This window comes from Mercenaria mercenaria, chromosome 17, assembly GCF_021730395.1.
Source record: "Mercenaria mercenaria strain notata chromosome 17, MADL_Memer_1, whole genome shotgun sequence".
Taxonomy (NCBI): domain Eukaryota; kingdom Metazoa; phylum Mollusca; class Bivalvia; order Venerida; family Veneridae; genus Mercenaria; species Mercenaria mercenaria.
In genome coordinates this window covers 54018263-54034514 of record NC_069377.1, presented here as the reverse complement: position 1 = coordinate 54034514, position 16252 = coordinate 54018263, and the positions used below count along the sequence as shown (strand labels likewise).

The 16252-nt window shown below is 36.9% G+C and overlaps 2 protein-coding genes across 3 annotated transcripts in view; one reads left to right on the top strand and one right to left on the bottom strand.

Annotated features, from left to right (window-relative positions):
* LOC123536104 (uncharacterized) overlaps positions 1 to 14630 on the bottom strand; it is a 39340-nt gene extending 24710 nt beyond the window's left edge. The window contains exons 1-5 of the mRNA XM_045318926.2: positions 14500 to 14630; positions 6657 to 6872; positions 5396 to 5597; positions 1407 to 1496; positions 964 to 1050 (exon numbers count right to left, since the gene is read on the bottom strand). Of these exons, the coding sequence (XP_045174861.2) occupies positions 964 to 1050; positions 1407 to 1496; positions 5396 to 5597; positions 6657 to 6817 (540 nt within the window). The 5' untranslated portion in view covers positions 6818 to 6872; positions 14500 to 14630. The remainder of the gene's footprint in view (positions 1 to 963; positions 1051 to 1406; positions 1497 to 5395; positions 5598 to 6656; positions 6873 to 14499) is intronic.
* Positions 14631 to 14749: 119 nt separating this feature from the next.
* Positions 14750 to 16252, top strand: part of LOC123536105 (tyrosine-protein kinase BAZ1B-like) — a 54018-nt gene continuing 52515 nt past the window's right edge. For both annotated transcript variants that reach the window (XM_053528196.1, XM_045318927.2), the window contains exon 1: positions 14750 to 14956. In XM_053528196.1, the coding sequence (XP_053384171.1) occupies positions 14844 to 14956 (113 nt within the window). In that variant the 5' untranslated portion in view covers positions 14750 to 14843. The remainder of the gene's footprint in view (positions 14957 to 16252) is intronic.

The window sequence follows — 16252 nt, the reverse complement described above, 5'->3', positions numbered from 1 at the left end:
GGATCTTTGGGATCCATACAGATACAATGGAGCAGTCTTTTGTGTTTTGCAGCAGTTTTAAATTGTGAAGAGTATTTATATTTAAGATAAAATTATTTTTGAACAAATCAAAATTGTCAGACTGGTGAATGCATTGAGTCTTTCACAGTGATCCACTAAATCTGAAATTGACATCCATTTACAGCACTTGCAAAATGTCATTATTGACAGAAAAACTCATTGTCAGTCATAAATAGGCAGAAAAGAAGTTAGATTTACTATTTACTATGAGGAAAGAAGTTAGATTTACTATTTACTATGAGGAATTGCTATTTATTACATTGAAACTTGTTGTTCTGATGTAAGTATGCCTTTAATTTGATTGAAAGTAGCCCCGATGCTAGCTAAAGCCACAAATTTAGAATGGCATATATCATTACATCTGCATGAAGATAGCTAAAGAGGAAAACATCTGGTATACCGAATCTGAAAGGGAATATATCAAAACAATTACTTTTTAAATTGCAAAATGGCTGTTTCTGAATTGTGGAGCAGCTGCTATATACATGTACAATAGTCAAACACTGACAACTGTGTGAAAAAAGCCCTTAAAATATTATGTCAATCAAAAGTAAAGTTATAAAGTGGAAATTGTTTTGTGTTTTTCTCTCTCTATTTTTAATAACAGTGGCACTGACCTCAACTCCACTGACCCCATATGCAATCCCAACCTTTGTTTTACCATATGCTACCTTCAATATCTCAACCCAAACTGAAGATACTGAAGAGAACGAAAAACTTAACACCACCCATCCATCCATTTGCATGCCTCATAACGCAATTCTAGTAACCAGATTTTCACATTTGAAAAACCTGGTTAAAAATCAGATTTACAGCAAGTTTATATTACTGTTGCTGCGGCAACAGGTTGTGAATTTGATAAAATGAAATTTGATCTAAAGCATGTGTGAACTGAACACTCACCTTCGAATTCATTGTGAAGTTTCTGTACACAGTTGTGGCCCCATAAAGAAAAGCATCACCGTCATTGGTGAGGCATCCATCTACCAACTGTAAACATACATAATCTTAGTTAGTTGTTAAAATCTAAAATTGTGTAATATAACAAGTTTGTGCTTTTAGAAAATTTCAAAAAGAAATCTAGACTCTTACATATCTAAACCTGTATCAGAACATTCATTCACATTATTCGTACATCAGCGGATCAACAACATAACTCAAAATTTATTTGTTTATATCATATTCAAGCATCTGCTTTATTTGTTTACATCCCTAAAATTTAGTGAAACCTGAATGAAGAGATCAAACTCAGATTAAAATCCCCAGATTCATATCCCAAAGAAATGATATGCAGAGGGAATTAAATTACTTCACAGTATTCATACATATAAAATGTGTACACATACCCCAGATGCATTAAGGAGAGCACACAACGCCTCTGCCTCCCCTTTACTTTGTATGTACGGTATGCCTAGAATCTCCAATAACTCGCAACACTGAAATCCATAAATTTATATATCAATAATAACATATCTATGTTTAAACTAGCTTATTTCTAAAACTACATTAATAAAAATATGAAGGAGCCACCTTAACATGTATTAATCTATCTAATTAATTTAAAAATTACTAAAGTTATTATTAAAGTCTGAAGAATTTAACACCCATGCAAGCAAGCATATGACAAAATTCTGCAACCTTCCTGACTGTGCCTACAATGAAAACAAGAGGACCATGATGGTCCTGAATCGCTCACCCCTTCCCACATGACCCAGTTTTGAGTATGACGTCGTTTTTTCTATTATTTGACATAGTGACCTAGTTTTTGAGTTCATGTGACCCAGTTTTGAACTTGACCTAGATATTATCAAGATAAAAATTCTGACCAATTTTCATGAAGATCCATTGAAAAATACGGTCTCTAGAGAGGTCACAAGGTTTTTCTATTATTTGACCTATTGACCCAGTTTTCGAAGGTACGTGACCCTGTTTTGAACTTTACCTAGATATCATCAAGGTGAACATTCTCACTAATTTTCATGAAGATCTCATGAACAATATGGCCTCTAGAAAGGTCACAAGGTTTTTCTATTTTTATACCTACTGGCCTAGTTTTTGACCGCACGTGACCCAGTTTCGAAACTGACCTAGATATCATCAAGGTGAACATTCAGATCAATTTTCATGAAGATCCATTGAAAAATATGGCCTCTACAGAGGTCAAAATATTTTTCTAATTTTAGACCTACTGACCTAGTTTTTGATCGCAGTTGACCCAGTTTCAAACTTGACCTAGATATCATCAAGATGAACATTCAGACCAACTTTCATACAGATCCCATGAAAAGTATGGCCTCTAGAGAGGTCACAGTTTTTTATTATTATTTGACCTAGTTTTTTAAGGCAGTTTCAAACCTGACCTAGATATCATCAAGGTGAACATTCTGACCAATTTTCATGAAGATCCATTCAAAGGTATGGCCTCTAAAGAGGTCACAAGATTTTTCTATTTCAAGACCTACTCACTTAGCTTTTGATCGCAGCTGACCCAGTTTCAAACTTGACCTATATATCATCAAGATAAACATTCAGACCAACTTTCATACAGATCCCATGAAAAATATGGCCTCTAGAGAGGTCATAAAGTTTTTTCATTATTTGACCTACTGACCTAGTTTTTGAGGGCACGTGACACACTTTCAAATTAGACCTAGTTATCATCAAGATGAACATTCTGACCAATTTTTATGGAGAGCCATTCACAAGTATGGCCTCTAGAGAGGTCACAATGTTTTTCTATTTTTAGACCTACTGACCTAGTTTTTGACCGCACATGACCCTGTTTCGAACTTGACCTAGATATCATCAAGATGAACAATCAGACCAACTTTCATACAGATCCCATAAAAATATGGCCGTTAGAGAGGTCCCAAGGTTTTTCTATTATTTGACCTACTGACCTAGTTTTTGATGGCACGTGACCAACTTTCGAACTTGACCTAGATATCATCAAGATAAAAATTCAGACCAACTTTCATACAGATCCCATGAAAAATATGGCCTCTTGAGAGGTCACAAGGTTTTTCTATTATTTGACCTACTGACCTAGTTTTTGATGGCATGTGACCCACTTTCGAACTTGATCTAGATATCATCAAGGTGAACATTCTGACCAATTTTCATGAAGATGTCATGAAATATATGGCCTCTAGAGAGGTCACAAGGTCTTTCCATTTTTAGACCTACTGACCTAGTTTTTGACCGCACGTGACCCAGTTTCGAACTTGGCATGGATATCATCAAGATGAACATTCAGACCAACTTTCATACAGATCCCATAAAAATATGGCCGTTAGAGAGGTCCCAAGGTTTTTCTATTATTTGACCTACTGACCTAGTTTTTAATGGCACGTGACCCACTTTCGAACTTGACCTAGATATCATCAAGATGAAAATTCAGACCAACTTTCATACAGATCCCATGAAAAATATGGCCTCTAGAGAGGTCACAAGGTTTTTCTATTATTTGACCTACTGACCTAGTTTTTGATGGCATGTGACCCACTTTCGAACTTGATCTAGATATCATCAAGGTGAACATTCTGACCAATTTTCATGAGATCTCATGAAATATATGGCCTCTAGAGAGGTCACAAGGTCTTTCCATTTTTAGACCTACTGACCTAGTTTTTGACCGCACGTGACCCAGTTTCGAACTTTGCATGGATATCATCAAGATGAACATTCAGACCAACTTTCATACAGATCCCATGAAAAATATGGCCTTTAGAGAGGTCACAAGGTTTTTCTATTATTTGACCTACTGACCTAGTTTTTGAAGGCACATGACCCAGTTTTGAACTTGACCTAGATATCATCAAGGTGAACTTTCTGACCAATTTTCATGAAGATCTTGTGAAATATATGGCTTCTAGAGAGGTCACAAGGTTTTTCTATTTTTAAAACTACTAACCTATTTTTTGATGGCACGTGACCCACTTTCGATCTTGACCTAGATATCATCAAGATGAACATTCTGACCAATTTTCATGAAGATCTTGTGAAATATATGGCCTCTAGAGAGGTCACAAGGTTTTTCTATTTTTAGACCTACTGACCTAGTTTTTCAAGGCACTCGACCCAGTTTCGAAATTGACCTAGATATCATCAAGGTGAACATTCTGACCAACTTTCATAAAGATCCCACAAAAAATGTGACCTCTAGAGTGGTCAGAAGCAAAAGTTTACGGACGCATGGACGGACGACGGACGCCGCGCGATCACAAAAGCTCACCTTGTCACTTTGTGACAGGTGAGCTAACAAGATGGTCATGATAACCCTGGATCGCTCACCTGAGTAAAACAAGCTACATGTTTCAAAAGCCAAATTGATGTTAAAATATTAGGAAAGTAAAACTTAAGATCGGTGTGCAAAACTGCACATGTCTTCCAAATTTCAAGGCTGTATCTTAAAAGCAAGAATGTAGGTCAGTAGGTCAAGGTCAAAGTTAGGTGACCCTTATCACTTGGGGTCATCATGTAATTATAATTAAACAGTCTAGGAAATATGATCTGATAATTTTTGAAGTATTTTTTCCTATATAACTCATATAACAAGTGACCCCCAGGGTGGGGCCTCTTTTCACCCCAGGGGCATATTTTCAACAATCTTGTTAGAAGTCCGCTAGGCAATGCTACATACCATATATCAAAGTCCTAGGCCTTGAACTTTCAGACAAGATTTTTATTTTTTTTCCCTATATAAGTCTATGTAAAACTAGGGACCCCAAGGGCAGGGCCTCTTTTCACTCCAGGGGAATAATTTGAACAATTTTGATAGAGAACCACTAGGCAATGCAACATACCAAATATCAAAAGCCTAGGCCTTACAGTTCCAGGATTCTTTGACTTAAAAAAAAAATTCCTATATAAGTTTACATTTAAATTAATAGAAACACTTCAATCTCCGTTAAAGGTGCTTGCTTTTTTGTTGGGTTTAACATCACATCAACACAATTATTGTTCATATCGTGACTTTCCTTTTGATTGTGCAGGAAGACCAATAACAGTATTCATACATATAAAATGTGTACACAAAAAGACCTCAGGTGCCCCTATGGACATTATTTCATCACTAGTGGGCACCTGGGTAAACCGCAGACCTTCCATAGGCCAGTAGGATGGCTTCCTTACATTAAGAATTTTACGCCCAAAGCAAGGCTCAAGCCAATAACAGTGAGGGGCAAGTGATTTGAAGTCAGCGACCTTAACCACTCGGCTGTGGAGGCCTCTCTAATACAGCTGTTTCTTATAATGTTTTGTACAGTGATTTTGTTCATCTAAGGGAAGGGTATATTTAATGGTTTGTCAGAAAGATTCAAATACCATATTTTACCTCTTTTAACCAGGAGTTGAAATTTCTTCTTGTCTGTTTTCCAGCAGGTCTCTGTGGGGGTTGTTTCCCCTGTCGACCTGGAAACCTTGATTGCTGCCTTTTTATCATTGTATCCCATTTTAACTCAGGAGCTGACCCCTCTATCACAAACACCAGCTTTACACCAAGCTGGGTTAGATGTGAAATGCGGAAAAACAGATTCCTGAAAAGCATGTCACCTTTGAATTTCTATAAAAACATCATTTCAAACTTTATAATCACACAATTAAAGATGATAGGACATTGTAACAGGTGCAGCGGCATACAATTTCTGGGACCAAGGAGTTTAATCAATGTAGTTTTATCATAAATATCCTGTTAAGCAGGTCATATAAGCGGTACAATGGGTGTTGCACATGGCATTATCTCTCATGAACTGAATCAAAACAAATCTGTTAAAAATCAGGGCTTTTTCACGCTACCTCATGGGGCCGATCTTCGGCCCCATTCCCAATGCCAAATATGCTCTATTTTTCCCAATCTGGAGCAAAAAAAATTCCAATCCAATGAAATATTTTCCAACTGAAATAAGTTACTTTCTGTTTTTTTCAATAATAATTCTTGCACAATTAGTTTTGTTTGCCAAGTAAATCAAACAAAATGTTGGAAAAACCAACTCATTTCTATTTTTAGTACCATGGTCGTCTGCAACCTGGGCAAAAATAATTACAAGGTTTTGCTGAAGAAATATATGATTTGTATGCAAAAACCTCTCAAAATGCATAAAAACACAAATATTAAATGAATAAAGTACCCAAAACATGTTGACAGGTAGTTCTTATACCATTAAAATCAATTGTCACATATTTTCGCGACCCAGTTTTTACACTCGAAAATACACGCACTTTGCCAGTCCACTTTTTGGATAATTTCAGTTATGACTTTGGTGAAAAAAACTGTAAACAAAAATTTTAGCATGACAAATAAAGAGTTACTGTATTTTTAGGCAATGTTGGAACACAATCCTGAAAAAAAAAAAATCTCAAAATTTCACAAGGGGATACTGTCTACCAGTAAAATTTGAAACTGAAGGTTTAAACTAATATATATTAATTAAAAACTCACTTAATTTGTCAGTATATTTTCCCCTGAAAAAGCTCTGAAAATTTACATTTTTCCTTAGTTGTTTTTTTTGTTTTGTCTCCTAATTTCTAGATTTAGAATGGTTAAGAAAGCTTAATAGCAGGAAATTTTAATATTACAACACAAAAAGATCACTGACCTTAGATAAGGTTTTGATACAACTCCTTGCATCTGTTTAACACATTGATTTTCACAGACCCAGATGGACAGGTCAACTGCTAGTGTTTGACCTGCAAGTGAAGACAGGGTCAGGTGCTGCTCCACCGGGGCCAGTATCTGCCATAACTGTGTCACACCCATTCTGGAGCCCACTCAAATATCAAAGATAACTGTTTACTTCTCTCATTCTGTTTTCCTGTAAAAGAAAATGTGTACTCTTTCAATTCAAAGGTGACCACCTCTAGGTTTGTAATAGCAACTAGAGATGCTTTTGAGAAAAGCGCATGTCTCCCACAACTGCCCCTATGAAAAATGTCTAGTTTCTCTAGATGGTTTGGATGAGTGGATCCAATTAGATGGTCTGGACGAGAGGATCCAATCAGTAATTCAAGGGCCATAATTCAAAAGTGCCTGGGCGGATTTGGCTAGATATCGAACTTGGCTGAGGTCTTATGGCCAAACACATTTTGTTCAAGTTTGGTGAAGATCGGATGAGAAATGTTCGACTTAGAGAGCGGACAAGAGTAAAAAGGCCGATTTTTCGGTAATTCAAGGGCCGTAACTCCAAAATGCCTAGACCGATTTGGCTAGTTATCAACTTGGCCGAGGTCTCATGGTCAAACACATTTTGTTCAAGTTTGCTGAAGTTCTGATGAGAAATCTTCGACTTAAGAGTGCGGACAAGAGCAAAAAGGCTGATTTTTGGTAATTCAAGAGCCATAACTCCCTTACGCCTGGACCGATTTGGCTAGTTTTATTTAAATATTCCCAACCACTTTCTAGATATGGCTCTGGACGAACAACGCCAAAACTATATCCCTCAGACTTCGTAGGGGGATAATAAACCATGTGACCCTCGGGACGGGGCTATATTTGAGCCTAGGGGAATAATTTGAATGATCTTGGTAGAGGACCACTAAATGATGCTACATACCAAATATCAAAGCCCTAGGCCCTGTGGTTTTGGACAAGAAGACTTTCAAAGTTTTTCCCTATATAAGTCTATGTAAACCATGTGACTCTCAGGGTAGGGCCATATTTGACCCTAGGGGGGATAATTTGAATAATCTTGGTAGAGGACCACTAGAAGCCCTAGACCCTATGGTTTTGGACAAGAAGATTTTTAAAGTTTTTCCTTTTGGTTGCCATGGCAACCAGAGATCTGTATGGAATTCAATTTTTTGAATAATTTTGAAAGAAGACCATCCAAGGAATGTCCCTGTGAAGTTTCATCAAAACTGGCCTGACAGTTTAGGAGGAGATGTTGTTTAAAGGAAAGTGTGGACAGACTGACGCCGGAAGCCAGACGGAGAGCGATCACTATAGCTCACCCCGAGCCTTTGGCTACAAGAAAGTAGGTCAGAAGGTCAAGGTCAGTCAAGTGACCCCTACTTACTTGGGGTAATCTGGTAATTATGATTAAACAGTCTAGAAAATAATGAGCAGATAATATAACTCGTATAACAATTGACCCCCGGAGCGGGGCCTCTTTTCATCCCAGGGGCATAATTTGAACAATCTTGTGAGAGAACCACTAGGCAATGCTACATACCAAATATCAAAGGCCTAGGTCTTGAACTTTCAGACAAGAAGATTTTTAAAAAATTTTCCTCATAAGTCTATGTAAAACTCGGGACCCCCAGGACTGGGCTTCTTTTCACCACAGGGGCATAATTTGAATAATCTCGGTAGAGGACCATTGGGCAATGCAACATACCAAATAACAAAAGTCTAGGCCTTGCAGTTTCAGACAAGATATTTAAAGCTTTTTCCTATATAAGTCTATGTAACACTGGGGACTCTGGGGTGGGGCCTCTTTTCACCCCAGGGTAATAATTTAAAAAATTGGTAGAGGACCACAAGGCAATACTACATACCAAATATCAAAGGCCTTGGTCTTGTGGTTTCAGACAAGATTTTTTCAAATATTTTTCCCTTTATAAGTCTAAGTAAAACTTAGAGTCCCCTGGGGCAGGGCCTCTCTTCACCCCAGGGTAATAATTTGAACAATCTTGGTAGAGGACCAAAGGTAATCCTACATACCAAATATCAAAGGCCTAGGTCTTGTAGTTTCAGACAAGAAGACTTTCAAAGTTTTTTCCTGTATTAGTCTATGTAAAACCTGGGACCCCCGGGGCGGGACCATATTGACCCTAGGGGAATAATTTGAACAATCATGGTAGAGGACCACTAGGTGATATTACATACCAAATATCAAAGCCCTAGGACCTGTTGTTTTGGACAAGAAGATTTTTTAAGCTTTTCCTTTCAGTTGCCATGGCAACCAGAATTCTGTATGGAATGCAATTCCCTGAACAATTCTTGAAGACCATCAAAGGAACATCCCTGTGAAGTTTCATCAAAATTGGCCTGGTGGTTTAGATGTTGTTTGAAGGCTGGATGGACAGACAGACGCCAGACGATGAGCAATCACAATAGCTCACCCGGAGCACTTTGTTCTCAGATGAGGTAAAGAGGGGAAAATTCATGAAATATTAGTGTGAGAGTTATGGCCCTTATGCCAGATGATGTGTGTGATGACGAGGAATAAACGCAAATCCATCAAGTAATTACAGAGATAAGGCATAAAAAAAAAATTGTTTGTTTCCTGTATCCCAACCTACCCTAAATTTCTGGCCCGACCCTAAATGTTTTTAGGCCTTGGAGGATAATTTTTTCAACTTTTTGACAAAAAGTTGCAAAACTGCTCCTTTTATGCTTTAAACCTGGTCAGTGATGTTAGAAATGGACTTACTGATGCTCTAAATCAGGGGCGTCGGAAGTGGGGCCATAGGGGCCGCAGTCGCGGCCCCAATAATTTGCCCAAAAACAATTTTTTGTAAAACAATACACACTGTCCAGAGCAATGTGTTACCGTGGTGACGGTGACACGATCGGGGGATGTTAATTTGAGTCATACACACGTGTCCGTGATTGGACTTAATTACGCATGAACAAATCAGCATGTTTTTAATTGGCATGTCTTAGTTAATGGTACGTTTAAGCTATACCCGCCGCAAAGATCTAAGGTATTAACTTATAAAATTCAGAAAAATAATTATCATGTTTTTATTTAATGAAAGAGGTAAATGTTAAGATTTATCACACCGCTAAGATGTAAGGAATTAATTACATAAATTGTTTTTACCCGAAAAATTATTGTTCAGTACATTAAATACAAAACAAGAGCTGTCTCCATAGGATGACACATGCCCCCGATGGCACTTTGAATGAATAGTTATGGCCGATGTTAGAGTTTAGGACCTTTGACCTACGGAGCTGGGTCTTGCGCGCGACACGTCGTCTTACTGTGTCACACATTCATGCGTAGTTATCTTAAAATCCATGCATGAATGACAAAGATATGGACCAGACACGCCCATCAATGCACTATCATGAAAAATGACCTTTAACGTCTAAGTGTGACCTTGACCTTTGAGCTACGGACCTGGGTCTTGCGCACGACACGTCGTCTTACTGTGGTAAACATTCATGCCAAGTCATTTGTAAATCCATCCATGGATGACAAGGATATGGACCGGACACGCCCATCAATGCACTATCCTTTAACGTCTAAGTGTGACCTTGACCTTTGAGCTACGGACCTGGGTCTTGCGCGCGACACGTCGTCTTACTGTGGTACACATTCACGCCAAGTTATTTGAAAATCCATCCATGGATGACAAAGATATGGACCGGACACGCCCATCAATGCACTATCCTTTAAAGTCTAAGTGTGACCTTGACCTTTGAGCTACGGACCTGGGTCTTGCGCGCGACACGTCGTCTTACTGTGGTACACATTCATGCCAAGTTATTTGAAAATCCATCCATCGATGACAAAGATATGGACCGGACACGCCCATCAATGCACTATCCTTTAATGTCTAAGTGTGACCTTGACCTTCGAGCTACGGACCTGGGTCTTGCGCGCGACACGTCGTCTTACTGTGGTACACATTCATGCCAAGTTATTTGAAAATCCATCCATCGATGACAAAGATATGGACCGGACACGAAAATTGCGGACAGACTGACAGACCGACGGACAGACAGTTCAAAAACTATATGCCTCCCTTTGGGGGCATAAAAAAAACATACATGCATTCTTTGTATTGCGTTACACATTATTAATTCTGATAAGAGTTTATTAAACTTTATTTTGCTTATAGTCATGTAAATAGTAAGAAAATACTGGAGACCTGAGATGCGATTCAGTACCCCTAAAATGCACCAGATCTTGCCATTTATGCTCCTGTTTTTTAAAAATTTTCTGGGGGATATCCCCCATACCCCCCTTACGCCTCCCATACCTACCCCCTCGCGGCCCCAATATCAAACACCTTCCGACGCCCCTGTAAATGCATAACCCCCTTATTTGTGTTCATTTTTTGACACAAAAATAATTACCAAAAAGTCTCCCTTAATAAAAAAAAAATTCCTAGAAAAAAAAAATTTCCGACCTACCTATCCTAAATTTTTTGAGCATGTTACCGGAAACAAAGAATTTTTTATGGGCCTAAGGAGTAAAAAATAGAAAGTGCATCAAACTTTAACCAAGGTGTGGATGCGGAAAGACGCCAACGCCGGGGGAAGTAGGATAGATTACCATATACTTCATATAGTCGGGCAAAAACTGGTGTAACATTGTATGAAACTGTAATGTCTGTATTGTCATCATATGATAACCTGGCTTTTCATCCAATCTTATCTTTTAACCACTAACACATTCTAATTTCCCTTTTTATTTGCTCTTTGTCAACTGTGCTAATCTATCTTCGATAAATAGTAATCAAAGATTGATAGGCTTGATGCCCATGTCTACGTCCCTGTAAAGGTAAGACAATTCAGGAAGATAGAAGAAAATTAAAAGCATTAATAAATCTCTGTACCATTACACTGTTCCAGACAAAGTGAGGTTCTTACTGACTATGGCAAGATGTCTGTCAATAGCGAAGCATGTAATGATGTTTTACGTTATGTACATACATGTATGTATACCGACTTTAGACAGAAATTGTATCTTTACTGTAGATCTATATTCACACTGGCCATAGCTTTATCAGATCAAGTGGTTCCAACGTTGTTTGAGCGGTGAATTTTACGCCGATCAGATGGAGAAATATGGCCGATACTACAAATTTTCGGTATTGTAAGTATGATTTAAAGGAATTTCTACCCGTTAAATAAGCAATCAAATGAAAACGATGGGTGCACCTGGAGCGCAAATGTGTCTATGTTTTAGCACATGTGTCTATTTAGCTGAGATTTGTGCCGTTTATTCAAACACTTCTGTACAGTCCGACGTGGGAAGGAGATTTTTGACAGTTTTTGAAAATATCGCCTCAAATATAGTGTTTATTGGGAGCAAGTAACTGTTAAAACACTTTTTATGTAAAGGGCTATCTCTTAAAACAAAGCGTGTGTATTTTCATAGAATTATTCAGGGTTGTTTCTGAACAATCGGCCGAAAACCTAATGCAACGCCGTTTCGAGTGGGTCGCCATGCAACGCAATCAAGTGGATACCGTTCTGTGTCTTACTTGATTAGTCTCATCCGTCTTAAAAACAGTCATTAAAGCCTAACAATGAATAAATTTAGAGAGTTTTATATCATTATAATGATCCCGCCATTTCTAATATCTTGTACTAAATATATATAATACATTTTATGCTCGCTTAACATTTAACATATTTTTGCGGACATTGTCAAACAAACATCAACACAAAAACATAAAGCAAGGACGAACATCGAACAATAACATTAAGTAAATAATAGTAATAATTCGTAAAAACAAGAACCAGTTCAAGGATATTTATCTCCTCCACGAATGGTACTGAACAGCATGCCAAAAGCGGGTTGACTCTTTAAATCAGTATAGTTACAGCGGGTTATTTTTTAGTCCCTTAAAACCAATACATTGCGATTTTATTACTGATTTGTTGTGCATTTAAGCTGTTCATACAAAATAAATAAAGTTTGGTTCATGATAAAAGTATTGATCAGTTGTTTGTACATATTTTCATTCATATTCCCGGTGTAGCGTTCATTTATTTTCAGAGAGATAAATCACAGAGAACGTTAAAACTGGCCAGTGAAAAGACAAGATTTTATTTGTCCTCCATAAAACAGAAACAACGTAATAAACCTCTATGGTCGCCTTTCAAACACAAAAATACAAATGAAATACAGACACCAATGAAAGGAGATAAACGGACTTGCAGTACTAAGAGAGACGTGGCTTCATGGAGCGGATTTCAATATAAGTTTTAAGTAGCTGGTTTTCCAATCCATTCGATTAAAAATTCCTTTGTTTGTTTGTACTATCTTGATTGATGTATGTCTTTTTATCAAATTTTGTTAATTTAAATATAGTACTCATGTTTGTATATATAATTTGTGGAAATAGATATAGTTTTAACTTAGAGAGACGTGTTACAGTTGTACTATTTAACTGTCTCCAACAAAACGTTTTTTTTTTTCATTGATGTCTGTATTTCATTTGTATTTTCATTTTTAAACGGCAACCATAGAATTTTATTACATCGTTTCTGTTTTATGGAGGACAAATAAAATCATGCTTTTCCCTACCCAATTTTAACGGTCTCTGCGATTTATCTCTCTGAAAATAAATGGACGTTTCACAAGAAATATGAATGAAAATATATACAAACAACTGATCAATACTTTTATCATGGACCAAATTTTATTTATTTTGTATGAACAGCTTAAATGCACAACAAATCTGTAATGAAATCGCAATGTATTGGTTTTAAGAGACTAAAAGTAACCAACTATAACTATACTGATTTAAAGAGTCAACCCGCTTTTGGCATGCTGTTCAGTACCATTCGTGGGGGAGATAAATATCCTTGAACTCGTTCTTGTTTTAACGAACTAATACTATTATTTACTTAATGATAGTGTTCGATGTTCATCCTTGCTTTATGTTTTTGTGTTGATGATTTTTGACAATGTCCGCAAAAATCTGTTAAATGTTAAGCGAGCATGAAAATGTAAAAGTACAATTTATTAGAAATGGCGGGATCATTATGGTGATATAAAACTCTCCAAATTAATTAATTCATTGTTAGGCTTTGAAAATAATGACTGTTTTTAAGACGGATAAGACTTCGCAAGTAAGACACAGAACGGTATTCACTTGATTGCGTTGCATAGCGACCCACTCGAAACGGCGTTGCATTAGGTTTTCGGCCGATTGTTCAGAAACAACCCTGAATAATTCTATGAAAATACACACGCTTTGTTTTAAGAGATAGCCCTTTACATAAAAAGTGTTTTAACAGTTACTTGCTCCCAATAAACACTATATTTGAGGCGATATTTTCAAAAACTGTCAAAAATCTCCTTCCCCCGTCGGACTGTACAGAAGTGTTTGAATAAACAGCTCAAATCTCAGCTAAATAGACACATGTGCTAAAACATAGATACATTTGCGCTCCAGGTGCACCCATCGTTTTCATTTGATTGCTTATTTAACGGGTAGAAATTCCTTTAAATCATACTTACAATACCGGAAATTTGTAGTATCGGCCATATTTCTCCATCTGATCGGCGTAAAATTCACCGCTCAAACAACGTTGGAACCACTTGATCTGATAAAGCTATGGCCAGTGTGATATTGTAAATGGCTAAACCGAACAGAAACTACCCAAAAATTCACCAACATTTCTGGCATTACATTAGGTTGTGAATTAACATAAATAATGCTAAATTAACATCTAACAGAAAAAGTAACACCAATATTTACAAGGGCATTAAGGTTTAGCGAATGACATTGTTAAAAATGAGTAATTCACACCTCGAATGTTCATCGACATAAAATTCACCAGCTAAGACAGGTGCTGTCCATCTATAAGGGAAGTAACTCGTGCGTTTCTCAAATTTCCCGCAAAATTAGGTCAATCTCGTGGAAGAGATACAATTTTTTCGAAAAGCAAAAATCATTCAAATGCTTTTATAATCATAAAAATCAGAATTAAAGATGATTTGTCTAAAAATCCTTTTTTATGAATTTCGAAATAAAAAAATGAAAAATCAAAATATCACGTGATACAAATATGCCGATGAGCAGCGCCATTTTTGCTTATGCGCGCCAGATTTTGAACATTAATTTTCGGCGCCGTTTCATGGATTTATTACACGATGCCGCTCCTTTCTAAGCGTATATTCAACTGTGTGAAACCTCTGTCGGATGTCAGACCCGATGAGAAAATATATACCATTCCTCACACGAAAGAACAACTCCGTTCTCAAGAGTATCCTTTCAAAATTCGACGGGTATCAATAATCCAAGATGGCGGCGCCCATGGAAATGCAATTTTCAGACGATTAAACGCTTTTTTTGGCGTTATTCAACAATCTTTCACTTAAATACACATTATTGTATCTATGTCATCATTCAACCTTTAATCTAAGTCAATTTCCTTGCCAATCAAAACAACTTCCCATTCAACTTTTCCTCGAAAATTCGTCGTGAAAAATGGCAAAAGTGACCATTTCAGTGATTATTAGACCTCGTCATTTACATGTTCGTGCAGAATGTTCTTCTATTTAGATGTAATGAACCATTCTGACCGATATAACTCGTCAAATAACTGGAGATTTTGTGATTTTTATGTACAACCAGACAAAGATTTTGTAATGGCAGCCATGTTTTTCTTGGTTGCCAGCTTGCTTCAGTGGGATTACCTGTTTATTACTTGAATACTGTGCATTTCATCAAAATTAATTAATACATTTTGATGCATATGTAATTTACAGTTGTGTTTTCTTCAATTTTGTTCATTGAATATTGTTTATTAAGCAAATATTGAGTGGGGGTAGGGTCTGTTGTGCAATGGAATATGAAAGGTCAAAGGTCATCCAGTTATATTTTTATATTTTCAGTAAATGATTATATATAAAGCAGTTTTTCAGCAAAGTTCCAAATATTACATCATTTATATTGAATTTATTTAGTCTTATCCCTAACAATTTGTCATAATAGAAATTCAGCATCAAATTATTTGAATAAAATTAAAATTTAGGATCAGTCCTTAGATTGTCAAACATGGGAGTATCATCAGACAAGCCAGTAAACATCTCATTTATGGCTAACATTTGTGTTGTTTGAATTGTACAACACACTGTCATGTGTGTTGAAGAAACTAGTTTCTGGCTATATATTTACCAAGTACAACAGAAGCGGAAACAAAATCTTTTATGAGAGACACACAAAACAAATAGCTTATGTTAAATTGATTTACTTCCATTTACAAAGGTAAAGCTTTTTACAGTGGCTTTGTAAAACAATGAAGATAAACTCTGTAGAACTTTTGAGCGAACCACATATTTTAAGAAAAGTTAAAACCAATTATACCTTATCCCCAGAAATTTTTACTGGTACCCATTTACATCCGGGTCAAGTGAGGCAATCGTGATAAAGTGCCTTGTCCAAAGACACACTACAATGGGAGTAGCCAGGAATCGAACCGGGTGCCTTTACTTTCATAGGAAAGCGTCTTAGCCTTCTTGACCAATGCGTTACAGAGAGAAAAGCTTCAAGGACATTT